At 44.7% G+C, this 16,449-nt stretch overlaps 1 protein-coding gene across 3 annotated transcripts in view; it reads left to right on the forward strand.

Moving 5' to 3' along the window:
* VPS13B (vacuolar protein sorting 13 homolog B) overlaps positions 1–16,449 on the forward strand; it is a 1,202,086-nt gene that overhangs the window by 1,103,107 nt on the left and 82,530 nt on the right. For all 3 annotated transcript variants that reach the window (XM_068237718.1, XM_068237719.1, XM_068237717.1), the window contains exon 49: positions 1,657–1,858. In XM_068237718.1, coding sequence (XP_068093819.1) covers positions 1,657–1,858 — 202 coding nt within the window. The remainder of the gene's footprint in view (positions 1–1,656; positions 1,859–16,449) is intronic.

Genomic DNA, 16,449 nt, shown 5'->3' on the forward strand with positions numbered 1-16,449 from the left:
GATTTGATCCATGGGAATCGGTTCCCCCAAGACTTTTGATCAATTTTGACCAAAAATCTATCGAAAGAATCGTTTGAACAGGAAGGAGAATCTATTTTGACCAGAGGCGGGGCAAAAGAGGCTGTAGATTGACGGCCCATAGTGGTGCACTGCGTTGGAACAGTGAAACGCTGCAGTTCAATCAATTAGATTCCTTGCTGGAAACTAATTGAAAATCAATGTACTGTGTGCAGTAAGAATGGATTCCTCTTTAAGTGGATTTAGATCAGAGAGGAATCTATCTTTTTGCCCCATTCGGTCGCAATCTAGAAGTGTATGGGTCAGAGCTTCAACTGGGCGCTGCGGTAATTTGGGCGTTGAAAATAGCTGCTAGTAGAATATCGGTAAAGTTACCGGTATTCTATTAGGCTCCATGTTATTACGATCGTAAAAATATCAGTAATTTTTACTGATATTTTAGTATCACCTAACCTGGCCCTATTCTCACTTTTTGCCCTTACTCTATCAATGCTTAAACCTAACTTATTCCCCCAACCGATGCCTTAACCTAACTTCTAGAAAATCTAGTATGTAGTTCTCCATCCGATGCCTAAACCTAATTAACCCCCCAACTAAAGCCTAACCCTAATTGATCCCACCCCCAACCGAAGCTTAACCCTAATTGACCCCCCAACCGAAGCTTAACCCTAATTGACCCCCAACCGACTCCTAACCCTAATAACTGATGACCAACCCTAATTGATCTCCCCAACCGAAGCCTAACTCAAATTGGACCCCCCCCCCAACTCATACCTAACCCAAACTGACCTCCCCCCCCCCCCCAACCGTTGACTTACCATCCCCCCAACTGCATCTCCGCTGATATCTGCGCCACCTTTGCTGCAGTTCTTCCGTCCGCTATTTTATCAGAGGCACTGGGGAAGTTTCTGCATTGCCATAGGTGCCCATGCTGTTAACCATTATTAGTGTCTATAACTGGAATTTTGGGCACCTGCTAAGATAGTGGCCACTGGGGCCGCCTGCTATACAAATTGCAACTACAAATAGCAGGCATAGTTAGTATAGTGGATGGCCCTGCCCAAATTTCCAGTTATAGCCACTAATCGCGGCCATCACATGGGCGCCTATGGCAGCACCCAAACTTCCCCAGCACTTAATTTACCTGCTTCGTATGTTTTGGGTAGTACACAGGTCCCTTGGGCATCCTGCTAATTTGATGCATGCAGATATATTTTCCCCCAGTTCGTACCAGTTCCAGCCTTTTCCCAAGGAGATCCACATTCAGATTCTGGTAGACTGCAGTGTGAATGCTGAAGCCATTTAAGTCATTGTGTAATGTCCACCTCCAGCGCCAGTGTTTCTACCTTCACTTGTGTAAGAAAATGTCATCCCACCTAAAAAATGTTTATGAAAAAAACTATACCTTATTATATTTCTCTTGCACTTACTAGCACTTCCACAAAGTAATATTTGTATAGCAGGTGGTCTCTTAGAGAAGTAGAATTGTACAATGTATTGGCAGCCAAGGTACACCCAATAGCTTCCTGGCTTTAATGAAAAAATGCTTCTATTTGTTCCTGTTTATTTGTTTCATTAGTTCTTGTACATAGCTGTTTGCATGACGCCTCATGTAATGGTAATGCTTTGTGCTTGCAGTGGGGAGCATCTGGCTCAGTGGGACAGCCCTATGCGGGTGAAGCTTTCCCTTTGGAAGCCCCATCTCAAGACGTTGCTGATTGAGCTGCTCCCATGGGCTCTCCTCATCAACCAGTCCAGATGGGACCTTTGGCTTTTCGAGGGCGAGAATATCGTTCTTCAAATCCCTGCTGGAAAAGCCATCATTCCTCCTAACTTCAAGGTAAATGCATTTTTCACGCTGAAAGGTATTTAGTACATTGCGGAATAAGATCTATGATTTGGGAAGGCCCACACCTTTCCAAACGTAAATGATGTTTTCATGGAAAACCGTGATGTCTGCTGGATATCACCCATGTGTTGACACAGAAGGGTAGCCACACCCCCATTGTAAATCATGTGTATTTTGTATACTGGTTAAGGGCTCTGCCTCCATCACAGTAGACCTTATTTCAAATCTCGGTTCTTCGTGTTCAGTAAGCCAGCACCTATTCAGTAAGGAATTCTTGGGCGAGACTCCCTAATACTGCTATTGCCTACTGAGTACGCTCTAAAGCAGGGGTGTCAAACTCAAAGACAAAGTGGGCCGAATTTGAACACTGACACTTAGCCGCGGGCCTCAATGTCTACTGGCCACCTTATAAAGCCTCCTGGTGTCAAATTACCCCCCAACTCCTATACACCTATACAGTTCCCTGGTGTCTAGTGGTCCTCCCTTCCCTATACAGTTCCCTGGTGTCTAGTGGTCCTCCTCTCCCCTATACAGTTCCCTGGTGTCTAGTGGTCCTCCTCTCCCCTATACAGTTCCCTGGTGTCTAGTGGTCCTCCTCTCCCCTATACAGTTCCCTGGTGTCTAGTGGTCCTCCTCTCCCCTATACAGTTCCCTGGTGTCTAGTGGTCCTCCCTCCCCTATACAGCTCCCTGGTGTCTAGTGGCCCCCACCCTCCCCATACAGTTCCCTAGTGTTTAGTGCTGTCCACCTACCTCCCAATATGGCTTCCCTGGTGGTCTAGAGTGGGCCAAACATAATGCAAAGTGGGGAAACCCCTTTAGGGCCAAATTTAATGGCTCAGAGGGCCAGATTTGGCCCGCGGGCCGGAGTTTGACATGTATGCTCTAAAGGCTGCCTCGTAAGCACTTTGAGTCTGACAGGAGAGAAACACTATACAATTTGCTATACAGATGCAAATTAAACACACCTACACTTGAACACTGGTGCAACCCTGCCATAGCCTGCAGTTTTTAATCTGCCAGTATTCACACAATGATAAGTGCCCACCTAGAACACATACCTCTGCTCTGACTTACATTGTATGACAAATAGTGAGGTACCAGGAGGGAAATGACAATCTGTCTCTTCTAGAGATAAGTTATTTTTTTACATAAATGAATAACTGGATTCTAGGCCATTAACAGCCTACTTATTTCTTTATTTTATTGCATCATTTTAAGTTTTCCACCAGTTAGCAGTGTGGTTGTGGGGACCATTGTACATATGTGGTGCTGCAACTGGGTAGGATGAAGAAGAGTATAATGTTCTATAGTAGTTCTTTGACATTGAGAGATGGAGGCAGAAGAGAAGGGTCAAGGAAGAAGAGAAGATGACAGAAGGCAAAGGTGACAGTAGAAGACAGAAGGTAACAAGGCAGAGAAAGGTGACAGAATGGAGGATTTGCCGCATCTGCGGTGTGCTGAATCATTGTGTACTGCACAAGCCCGCATTTCACTCACGGGAACTGAACAAACAGATCTGTTCTTAATGTCCATGTCTGAAAAAATCCAAAACTTGGCATTGGTTCCCTTAACATGTCTATTTATCCACTGCCTTCCGATCCAGTAAACGGAACAAGTTTATTGATTGTGTGAACCGAGCCTTAATGTTAAAGGATCACTCTCACAAAAAAGTAAACAGTTAAGATCTGAGAGAACTTACAGGTTTTGGACTGGTCCATCTCCTGATAGGGGATTCTCAGGGGTTTCTTTGTTTTGAAAAACTTTTCCTGATAGTGTGCAAGTGAGTAGGGAGGCTAGCTGGTATCTTACTGTTTTGACAGTTAGACTTAGCAACTGCCGTTCAGGAAATGCTTTTGGAAAAAAAAGAAAACCCTAAGAATCCCCCATGAGGAGGTGGACTAGTCCAAAACCTGTCAGATTTTAATGGCTTACTTTATTTGATATAATGGTCCTTTAATAGTTTTTGGTTTGGGTTGACATTTTTAATATTCTGTATCATCATACACATGGGGTCAGATGTATTGGTCATCTTCATAAATGTGCCTACTGCTTCTTATCTGGCTTATTGTTTCTACATTCTCATCTGGACAAATTGCAGCCTGTAATGATATAAAGCTTTTATACCGCACCCTCCACCCACCCTCTGACAAGAGGAAGCCAATGCAGTCTAGTAATGCTGACATACTAAATGTGATGTCAGTAACAGGTCCTCTCTAAAGTCAACATTCCCTATGGGACATTCAGATCCACCAGGCTCCCTGTGTAATGGGGCTACAGGATCGTACTTAGTGCTCCATTAAATATTATTGATACCCCAATCAATCCTCAAAGAACAACATATTTAGAAGCACTCTTAATTAGTAGCAGACCCCCATGTCGGGAGTGTCTACTTGCCAGCTACTGAAAGAGTAGGCTGTTAATATAGAGATCAATTATCTTTGTCTGCTCCCGAACACTCCAGTGGTTTGAGTTGAGTCTTGAACTCTGTAGGTCAGAGTTTGGGTCTAGGTCACTGGACAGCTGCTTGTTAAATTGCTACTTTGTTTTTTTATGGTCTCAACACCGTAGGTAAAGCATAGCTCCAAGCTAAAGGGCTACAATCATGCTAAATGATCTATTAGAATTGAAGTCTTAATACTGAATACTGCTGTATCGTTATAGCAACAATAGAAATGATAGTCAATCATTTTAGATTTTTTGGAAATTGCTTACAAAGGTATAAATACAGTATACATCTTGTTTATGGAGTTTTGGTTATCTGTCACTAACAGGGATTAGCTGATGTCAAAAAAGTGTGCTCCCTGGTTGCTTGCGACTCAATGTTAAAAATACATTTTTGTATGTTTGCACTTTTTCTGATGAAGGGGACCTCTTAAGGCCCCAAAACAATTGTCAATCTGTGCTGACAAATGCAATAACAGGAAACACTGCATCTTGAGACTGGTGTGCGGACCTGATCCTACTAGCTCTCGATGACTGAACTGTGACTTGGCTTAGCACTCAGGCCCAGCACCCACTATACGGTATAAGGTGTTCCATATCAGAATCTGAATAGACAATGTTAAAAATAGGCCTAGCAGAGGCGTAACTAGAAATCACTGGACCCCCTGAAAAACTTTGAATGGGGCCCCCTCCCACAAAAAGAACAACGCTGTGCACAAGACTCTGCTGAACACTTGATAGGGACTGTCTACAAATCTTTGTCTGCAAAACTTTGTATGATTCCTTATCAGTGGTTGAGCAGATGTAGTCATTAGAACAATTGTGCAGAGAGCAGAAAGTTTTTTTCTCTCCTTGCCTTTAGCAGTCAGTCTCTCATGATAGGCCCCCCTGCGGATGCATCCTTTGCAGGGTCTATTGTTACGCTCCTGAGGCCTAGCTAATACAGTACTGCTGTATATCCCCATCTATATACATACCATGGATTCTGTATTAATTGTTAAAATACAGTGATTGAAAGTATATTAACCTTTGGGGAGCCCTGGAACCCAGTCATTAAGCATAGCAGAGCCCACAAACAGCCTAGGAAGTTGGCCTTCACCACTGTGAGTACTGCCTGCAATTTGTGCTGGTTGTTTGAGACTGCTGGTTAGCGCCCAGAGTTCTGGATAGATGGGACTCAACTATAATATGTTTTATGTTTTTATCTATACTTAAAGCTGTTGGCTGGTCATTTTTTTCCCCATCATATGAGGGCTCCACCCCCACACCCAAGAAGAGAGGGTCCAGCATGACAGCGCATAGCTTTGTTTAGCTTGGTCTCTATAGTGGGGGACGCCAGAGGTGTGCAGCATTGTCAGATGTGTTCATGGGGCTAAGGTGGTGGTGTCAGCCTGCCAGTTTCCTTCCTAATTTGAGCTATGGGAAAAGATCTGGTACTGAGGACAGAGGCTGTTATCTAAATAGCCAGTAACCTGGGTAGTGTAGGAAGAGGCAGCACAATCTGCTCAAAGTGGGGTATGCAACATGTAGGTGAGTATGTGGGAGTGTTTGGATAGTGGGAAGTGGATATTGTTTGGATCAAGGGGGAAGGTGAAGGGAAAATATCCCCCCAAATGACTGAAATATCCTCCAAAATGAGTAAAATGTACAGATTTGTGTAATGGCTTACCTCATCTGTGGCCCAGTAATATATGATTCAGTGGATAGATTGAGAGTGTGTTGACTAGGGATCATTAAAGGATACATCCAGGCTAAAAGACAAATCTAAATCCACTTACCTGGGGCTTCCTCCAGCCCCTGGCAGCTGTCCTGTGCCCTCGCCGCAGCTCCGGTGGCTCCCGGTGTCCTCTGCTGCAGAATCCGACCTTGCCAGGTGGGCTTCCGGGTCGGTTTCTTGTGAGCTCCACCGCGCGGGTCACGTGGTCTAGCCGACATCATCAGGTATGTACTGCGCAGGCACAGTAGTTCTGCACCTGCGCAGTACAGACCTGATGACATCGGCTAGACCAAGTGACCCACGTGGTGGGGCGCAAAAGAAGCCGACCTGGGGAGATCGGCTTATGCAGCGGAGGATGCCGGGAGCCACCGGAGCTGCGGCGAGGGCACAGGACAGCAGCCAGGGGCTGGACGAAGCCCCAGATAAGTGGATTTAGATTTTTCTTTTAGCTTGGACCTCTCCTTTAATAAGATGCAAATAATATCTCCTTGCTTTTAAATATTATATAAATGTTATGCAGCTTGAACCTGGACCAATAAAAATTGACAGGAAGCTAAAGAGTGGAGATCTCCAACTATCATTCATAAAATAGGTGAATTCTACTGGATGGAAAAGATCGCTTCCTCTCTGAACAACTAAGAAGGGCAGTTTGATAGCATCTTGTCTCCCTGGTTAACCTGGAGTTCTCCAGACTGCCTCTATATCATGGTTTTGTTCTCAGTTCTAAGTTTTCTCTGGCGCGTCATCACACCGGTCGCCGTAAGGATCCTGCGCTTGCGCGGTTCTCTAAAGACTGAACCGCGTATGTGCAGTATGCTTACAGCGACCAGCATACTTACGCACCAGGGGTGCACGCATGACTTTAGCTGAAGTCTGATTACCGGAGCCGCCAGCGTGACCACGGAAGGGAGGAAGAGGATGCCGGGGGACCTGGAGGGCAACCGGGGGCTGGAGGAAGCCTCAATAAGTTCAGATTTTCATTTTAGGCCAATGCTCAGGGTGGGTTTCTTTAATGCTAAGTAGTCTAGTTACAGTGTTTTTTTATTTTGCCTACTCAGGTCTTTCTACATTTGTAATTTCTTTGGCTGGTTATACAGTTATAATTATTGAGCTTTGTGACATTGGGAAATGTGGGAAGTGCTCCAGAGCTATGGATAGAAGCTTCTCCAGTTGGAACGCTGAAGATATGATCTGTTTTTGTTGTATACATAAATCCTAGAACATTGTTACATTGTGTATACTTGTGACTCCATGTGTCAGATCCAGCTATGCTTTCCTAACTCCACTGACCACAATCCAAACGGCTTCATCTTATTCCATTTTATAACTGAGGTGAGAGGCAGAGCTTTGCCACAGGCCGAATAATCAGTGCAGAACAGTCACTTTACAGAACAACTCCGTTACGCATCACATGAGCACATCCTCCTAGTTGTATCAGTTTTTTGGATAATATTTTTTAAAGTTCGTGTAAAGGCAGAAAAAAAAGGTCAGATATTGCCTATGGAGAGCGAAGGGTCTGGATCCAGTAGCGCCTTCCCTGTCTTCTCTTGTTCCCCTCATTCCAACATTGTCACCCCCTGTTGGTTGTACTAGACCAATTGTTCGAATACACATTTGTGAGCCCTTGGGAGGCTTTGGAAGCACTCGTGTCGCCTAGTGCTTCTGAAGACAGGCGGCTCCGTACCGCGTATGCATAAGCGCTCACACTTGCGCATGCTCAGTACATAGCTGCCCATCTTTGGAAGCACTCAAGGACACAAATGCTTCTGAAACCACCAAAGGCGGCAAATTAAATGGGGGTGGCGGCCCTGGAACAAGGGGTACAAGAGAGGACAGGGAAGGCTCTATAGGATCCACAGGTTTTAACTTAGCTACTATATTGAAACCGGGAATGGATGTCTTGATGTAGGAACGGGCTGTGATTGGCCCAGTTCCCAAATTACTGCATTTGCAATTTACAATTGTGGTCATAGGGAACTACCTTATCTGGATACTTGTCTGATCTACATTATTAGAGTGCTTCATATTGGAACTAAAATTGCTTAATTAGCAGTGTGTGACTCTCCATATTGGAGCTATTATTGTTATCCTATATTAGTGGATATGGATGACAGTGCTTAGGAGAGCTCACGGAGAAGCATGTGATCAATTTGATCAGCTGATAGATTTGTAAGGTCCGGATTTGCTGTGATGACTTTCTAGTTTAACGCATAATCATGACCAGCAAAGAAATCCATCAGCTGATTATTATTATTATTTAGTATTTATTTAGCGCCGACATATTACGCAGCGCTGTACAGTGTATATATATATATATATATCTTGTCACTAACTGTCCCTCAAAGGAGCTCACAATCTAATCCCTACCATTGCCATATGTTTATATTATGTAGTGTAAGTACTGTAGTCTAGGGGCAATTTTTAGGGGGAGCCAATTAACTTATCCGTATGTTTTTGGAATCAAACTGATCACATGCTTTTCCATGAGTTCTCCTAAGCATCGCCATCCCTATTGGTGGATATACCGGGTTGAAATTCTGCTTACACTTTATACACCTTTTTATGCAAATTTATGTTGTCCTCCAGTAGTTCCAAATGAGACTTACAGCCAGACCTGGTGTAGGCGGTCTTCTCACCTCACCAGCGCTTTTGAACATCATGTTGGAACTCGCTCAGTAGTGCAGTTACATCATTCAGCTGTTCACTCTTAAAGGGTGCAGCACCATGGTGCCAGTCAGGCAGTTACGTAGTTTGGCTGGAATCAAGAACTAAGTCCACCGAGTTCAACTAAAGAAAAAAAAAATCTCTTACACATTTAGAAGCTGCATTTGATCCAGAGGTAGGTTAAAACCCTTCACAAGCGTGGGCCAATTCTCTTCAAAGGGGAGAAACATTCTTACTGATTCCAAATGCCAGTTGGATAACATAACTGGATCAGTATTTTTAATATTTTTATTGGAATGGTGGGTATTCTGTATATTTTGTGCTTTTAGGAAAACATCCAATCCCTTTTGAAAATTAGCTCCAGTATGTGCAGGAATCATGGAGTACAGTATACTGTATAGTATTCCGCATTGTCTGCAGCCCTCCAGTTTAAGAACGCTTTCACAGTTCAGCAGAAAATTAAACCTTTTTTATATCAATCTGAAAAGGAGCCCTCTAATCTTCTGCAGCAAACTTACTGTAAAAAAGTTTCACTTAAAGGAGAGCTCCACCCATTGCTGTATGATGAAGTGTGTGGAGGTGTTAAAGTGATGCTCACTTCCACCAAGGTTAGAGTTTTATTGCATAGTATTCCACTTTTTTTTTAGCCCTCCCAATGAAGAACTCTTTACAAAGCTGCAAATTCATTTTTCTTCTAGCCTCAGTGGGTGCTGTGTAAAGTGTCAAATAGTCAAAAGTCAAATACTTACCTAAGACGAGGGAAAGCCTCTGTAGCCTATATAGCACAGGTGTCAAACACAAGGTCCACGGGCCGAATGCGTCCTTCCTTACTACTTGTAACGATCTTAAACATTACCTCTGTGGTGGAAAGCAGCGCAGCTGCTTTCACACCTGATGTCACCTTTCTGGCCAAGCCATCCTGGGTGTCGCTTCCCGACTCAGCTGGGACAGGGATCTCTGTTGCAGCAGCTTGGGTCCACACGCCTGCGCATGGAGCAAAAGGACCTTTACATGGAGCTAAAGGACCTTTATGGGCAGAGGAGACAGATCAGCTGACTTTGTGGTCAGCTGACTTCCACCTGTCAATCTTCCTTGCAGGTTGGTTCAGCCCCTCGGGCGGGGCTGCTTGAATCTGCTGCCAGTATTTAAACCTGGAGTTGTTACTCTGTCTTTGTCTGTCGTCGTGTACACTTGTGTGTCAGTACTCAGACCATAGTCAGATCCCAAAGTGTGCTAGAAACGGCTGGAGCCGGGGATCCACACTTAGCCATATTCTGTTGATAGCTTAACCTTCTGCCGCCCGCGTCACGCCAGTAGGCGTGGCCGCGGCGGCAGCCCCAGGACCGCCTAACGCCAATTGGCGTAAAGTCCTGGGGCTCTGTTTTGCATGAGATTGCGCGCATGGTGCGCGCGCATCTCATGCTCGGTGGGCGGAGCTCCGCCCCGCCTTTTGTCTCCGAGCAGCTATTGCCGCTCGGGAGACTGTTAGACGGCGATCACGCCGTCTATTTACTAGGTGCAGCGCTGCGATGAGCAGCAGCACTGCACTGGGGACAGCCGTGTGACACGGCTGTCCCCATGGGGGACAAGAGAGTGATCGGCTCTCATAGGCAGAAGCCTATGACAGCCGATCGCCATAATTGGCTGGCTGTGGGGAGGGAGGGAGGGAGGGAATAAACTTAAAGAAACAGGGGTTTTGAAGAAAAAAAACAAAACAATATTTATTTAAAAAAAAATAAACATGAGGGGAGCGATCAGACCCCACCAACAGAGAGCTCTGTTGGTGGGGAGAAAAGGGGGGGGATCACTTGTGTGCTGAGTTGTGCAGCCCTGCAGCTTGGCTTTAAAGCTGCAGTGGCCAATTTAGCTAAAAATTGCCTGGTCACTAGGGGGGTTTAGCCCTGCAGTCCTCAAGTGGTTAAAGTACTAATTGTCTGTATCTGTGTTCTAGCATAGTTCCCAAAGGTGTTGATGGCCACGGATCTCACACCTTAGCGTTAGGAAATTATACTGTATTATCTGTTATGACTTTCTGCCTGCCTGACTATTCTTGTGAACTCTGATTCTGTACCTTGCTATTTCTGATATCCTGTTGCCAAACTCTGCTCGTTCCTGGACTCTGTATCTGCCTTCTGATTCTGTACCCTGCTAATCTGATACACCGTTGCCAAACCCTGCCTGTTCATTAGATTCCGTATCGGTCTCCTGAGTCTGTGCTTTGTCTGTCCGTGTGTTGACGACCTGGCTTGTCCGACCTCGAGAACTGTCCTTACTGTTAGAGGCAGTTCACAGACCTGTAAGTGACACCCCCTCTTTGGTGTCACTCACGCTCTGTCCTTCCTACCTTCAGCCTAGCTCCTCCCCCGGGAGAGTCTAGGCCTTGGAAGGAACTTTCCTCTGTGTATACTCAAAGTGTTACTGTTGCTTAAACACTCACTTGTTACTCAGGTGTCCAGAGGTTAGTATATATATCTGATTATCGGTGATACTGCAGATCATCAATAGTCCGGTATATTCTGCATTCTCGGTGATACTGCAGTTCACCGGTAATCAGACCCTCTCTGTGTTACACCGATCGTGAGAGAACGCCAGACCTGTTAGTGACACCCTCTCTCTGGTGTCACTCACGTTCTGTCCTTCCGTCTCCCTGTCTGACTCCTCCCCGTGGAGAGTCCAGACTACGGAGGGAACTTGTTGCTGAGCAGTATTCCTATCTGCTCTTGCACCTGCCTTCCAGGTGCGGTCCTCAAGGTATTACTGTTTGCACCTTAACACTTACACTCTCCACAGGTGACCATTAGAGCTGTGTTATTTGTATCTCTAAGACTGCAGTAAGGTCTGAATCACCTGCTCCACAAGTGACCATTAGAGCCGTGTTATTTGTATCTCTTAGACTGCAGTAAGGTCTGAATCACCTGCTCCACAGGTGACCGTTAGAACCGTAGTTATCTATCTGTACCTTCCAGCCCCACTGGGGGGCCTTGTGTCTAGTCTGTTCTGTTGGTGTCCTGAGTGTTCCTTACTAACTCCTGTGGTAAGGTCCTGTAAAACCATTAGCGATACGGTGGCACCAGACACACACTTACGCTCTGCTCTCGTTCTTGCTATACTGGTATTATTGGTGATTCTGCGGATCACACATAATCGAGTATAGCGTCTGTATTTTTGGTTGATTCCGCAGATCACCAATAATCAGTCATCTGAGTAGTGGCATTAACCGTCGCACTACTTTATGTAGCCCTCAAGAGCTTTAAATGCCCATCATCGTAAGCAGTAAAAGAACGACAGCTCACTGCCTTCCGTCCAAAGGAGCACACTGCTGACAGTGTTTATGATTGAAACCCTGTTTTTTTTAGCTGGTGTGCAGCAATAGCCCATGGCAAACCCCCCAAACGAAAGCATGATACCCCTTACTGGGATCCAAACAACCCAACCCCCCTGCTGACTGGTAAAACTCTCCCTGTGCTTTCATACCTCCTTCTCCCAATCATGTGACATGTCTCAGGAGCCTGAGGTAAGTAGAATATGGCATGTGGCTGTCAGGAAGCAGCACTGGACTGGGTAAATATTAAACTCCTCCACTGCACTGCTCTGCAAAAGGGGGAGGAACAGGCCCTCCACCTTTGCTATAGCTACGCCACTTATTTTGAGAATGTTCAATAAATGTTAAATCTTAATAAAAAATGTGGCCCCTTACGTGATTGAGTTTGGCACCTCTGCTATAGAGGCTTCCCCCAGCGGCTTCCAGTCCCCTGTTGCCGAACACAATCACAACCCACCCCACCACCAGAAAGATATCTGACTAGAGCTTGTTGGTTTCCAAGCTTGGGACCGCGTTTCTCTTCAAGCTCGAGCGTCGCCATACTCTACCTGCAGAGTAACTAAGAGCGGCTGGTGCACAGGTGGCTCCTTGCTACTGTGCAGGCCCAGCCATGCTCGCGCTTGAAGAGGAGTGTGGTAGCGATGTGCAGGAGAGTCCCAGGCAGTGGCGGAGGTCCAAGGGAGGGTATGGGAAGCTCCTGAAGGACCCAGAGGCCTCCTCCTTAGGTAAGGATTGGGACTTGATCCCACAGGCAACAGTTTGGGACTGAGTTCTTTGAGTACTGATGCATGAAAGATCAGCAGGATGCCAGGTAACTGGTATTGTTTATAAGGAAATAAATATGGTAGCCACTGCATCCCTCCCAGGCTAGTTGTCCTGTAAGCAGCTATCTTGCGAGTTATTTGCATGACATCAGATAATGAAGGTGAGATGAAAGCGAACCCTGCTTACACAGACCTGTGGGCTTCAGTGAAATGAAGGTTTAAAAAGGTCACGTGACCACTGAGCGGATGTCCCACTTCGCCCGAGAACTCTCTGATCTGGCGCAGTTGCCTTTGGCAGCAGATCTGCATAATCTAATGCAAATTCCTGTTAAGTGAAGCTTTCCACACAGCACTGTGCATGAGATTGTGCAATTTCAGGAAGTGTAATATCCTCAACTCACTGTGACTCTATTTTTCTATCAAACACTTGTTTTTATTGCAGTGTACGGATTTTTTTTTTTTCTTTTACTTAGTCATTGACCTTGGGGCAACCTGACACTTCTTGAGCCTTAGAGGTTAATCTGGAGTATCACATCAATTAATAGCTGCCTGTGTGGCTCTTATGTGGGACAAATAACACTGACAGCTTTCAAAGCCAGTCTTAAAAGACTGGTGTAAAACAAGGTTATTCGCGCCTATGGAAAATACCAGCCCTCGTCCTTGGAAGGTTACGATAACAAGCGTGTATGGAGAGTTTCCAGTGTTCAGAGCGTTGCAAGCAGTTCTTTAACATAAGCAGGTTCCCCCCTCACACACCACCTTGGAAAGGTCTGTTTTCTGTTTTTGTCAATCACATTACTGTTTTTCATCACGTCTTGACATCACAATCCAGCAATTAAATCTGTTTTTTTTTTTTTTCTTTTTTTCAAGAAAGCAATAGTTCATTATACAAGCAGTGTTCATTGCAGGAAGTCCCTGGGTAACTAACGAGATAGGGACTGTAGGTTCGTTCTTAACCTGAATCTGTTCTTAAGTTGGGACACTGTTCCATCTTTGTCCCCTGTATCTGCTCTGTGCCCCCTGTGCCTGCAGTGTCTCCTTTTAGGGCTGGTTCACACGGACGCTTGGCGGCCGGATGCCGCGTCATCCTGTGACGTCTCATTTGAGGGGTGGCGGTACGGCGATCATCAACTTCCTGTCGCAATCAGCGTTTTCTGTCCACGCAATGGGACTTGAAGCCTTGGCGGCTAGGCGACCCTGGACGCCTGATACGGCTTCTAGGGCCGCCTGAAACGACGCGGTAAATTGGGATTGGAATGCCGTGTTTGCGCAATCGACGGTAATCGCTGGTAACTGCATGATGCTAAACGCTCCCATTCACTTGAATGGGAGCGTTTAGCCGACGAGTCCCGAACGCTTGGTGGTAAACGCCGCCAAGCGTCTGTGTGAACCAGCCCTTACTCTCCTGTGCCTCCAGTGTCCCCCTCTGTGCCACTTGTGTCCCCGCTGAGTTACCTTGGTCCCCCTTTTCCCTCAACATCTTCCCCTGTGCCACCTCTGCCTCCTCTAGTTCCCCTGTCTCCCTTTGTGCCTCTGTACCACCTTTGCCCCCTTGTCTCCCTTTGTGCCTCCTTCTGTCCTAGTGATGGTCGTAATGTGTCAATTTATATTATGCAAAATTTCATGTACAATCTCACAATTATGACTGTATGTAATTATGATTATTTAATCAAATTGATTTCACGTAATCATGTGGAACTTGCTATATACCTTAGTGTACCACAGCAAAATGTCATTTTACTGAGTTAACTACTTGCTGCACCGCATGCAGTATATCGACGTCCCGCAGGACTTCATCTGAAGTCCCAGGGAGGTAGATATGCGTCTACCGCCGCGATTGCTGCTTGTGCTCCTGTGCACATTCTCATCACCGCCCATTAGTGCACAGAACAGTGAAGGGGAACACAGTTCCCATTAACCAATTCAATTGCCTGTGATCAATGACCAATGACCACCAGTATCAATGAGAAGCCATTGTCACTGATAAAATGAAAGTGAAACCACACACATAACTTCCTCTGTGTACTGTTAAAAGTACACGTAGTAATTAACCCGGGAGGGGGGGGGGGCGGCATCTATTGGCGAAATAGTAAATTACACCCTAATACATTACATTTCACATTTATAACTAAATCTACATTAAAATGAACCCCTTACCTCCCCCACTTTCCCATAGTTATCAAAATTAAACATTTGCATATAAAAAAGACACTTAAAAAAATATACAAATAGTTATATTAGGGACTCAACTTTTTCAATATGTACCGTATGTCACGGGGTATATTACTGTTATTTTTGCAAATAAGGGCTTGTTATTAGTGACGGACACAAAACTAAAAAATGCACCTTTATTTCCAAATAGAATATTGTCGATATACGATATACGTTGTGATAGGGATATAATTTAAACAGTCTGGCAGACTGAGGCGCTACACCTGCTACTGCTGGAATTCTGTTTTGTCCCCACTTTATTGCCTGATAAAGCGGGCTCGGCCTGCGAAACGCGTTGCACTTTTGGGGTACCATATAATAAATGTGATTACTATTATAAAGACAGTCTTTCGTGTCTGCTTTATGGAGGTAAGTCCACCACTTCCTCCAAGCAAATTTTAAAGTTTTTATCCACTTTTATCCTGCTGGCGCCTCTGTTCTCCTACTGCTATAATTTAAACAGTGTAATAACTGGGACAAATGGGCAAATAAAATATGTGGGTTTTAGTTACAGTAGCTTGTATTATTTTAAAACTATAATGTCCCAGAAATAATGATTTTTTTTTCAATTTTGTTCTTATTATTCCCATTAAAATGCATTTAGAATAAAATAATTCTTAGCAAAGGTGTACCACCCAAAGAATGCCTAATTGGTGGTGAAAATAACAATATATAGATCATTTGGTAGTGAAAAGTAGTGATAAAGCTATTGGCGAATGATAGGGAGGAAATCTAGGCCTGTGTTGCCCTCTAGAAATACTTTGGATAAACCACCCCAATGTTCATACAAACATATACCCCATCCTACTCCTCATAGAGACCCACATGACAAATGACCATAACAAGTATGGACACAACACCACCTGCCCTGATTTAACACTGACAGTATTTTTTCATGTGTTCATAATATATTCACTTACAGATTTTGTAGTGTGATGAAGTAATATCTATTCAACTACAACAGTTTTGGTAGAAGATCCTTGTTCTTAACTAGACACTCTAATCAGTCACTGACCGCCACACTATTACCTTGTATACAATGTACCCACCACCCACCACTTTTGTACCTTTACCCATTAGAATGTAAGCTCGAAAGGGAAGTGCTCTCTCTACTAGCATGTTCTAGTTTTACTAGTTGATGTGGGTATAAATATTTCACCTCTATGCAATTTAATAGCTGACCTATTCAATTATGTATTTTCTGTGTTTATTTATTTTGTATTAATATTGCGACATATTCTGCCAGGGCCGGTTGTAGACTTTTTTTTCTGCCTGAGGCAACTTGTGTTGCTTCTTTGACTGGATGCCACAAGTTTATGATCTGTGAAGGATGAGCCCGAAGATAATTTAATGCATGCAAAATTAGTTTCCTGCAACAAGGAATTCACTCCATTCAGGGACTTGCACGCATTTTGCCCCTATATATCTATAGTTGGTTTTATGGGTGGGATTTTATATGC

The sequence above is a fragment of the Hyperolius riggenbachi genome, chromosome 5 (assembly GCF_040937935.1).
Source record: "Hyperolius riggenbachi isolate aHypRig1 chromosome 5, aHypRig1.pri, whole genome shotgun sequence".
NCBI lineage: Eukaryota > Metazoa > Chordata > Amphibia > Anura > Hyperoliidae > Hyperolius > Hyperolius riggenbachi.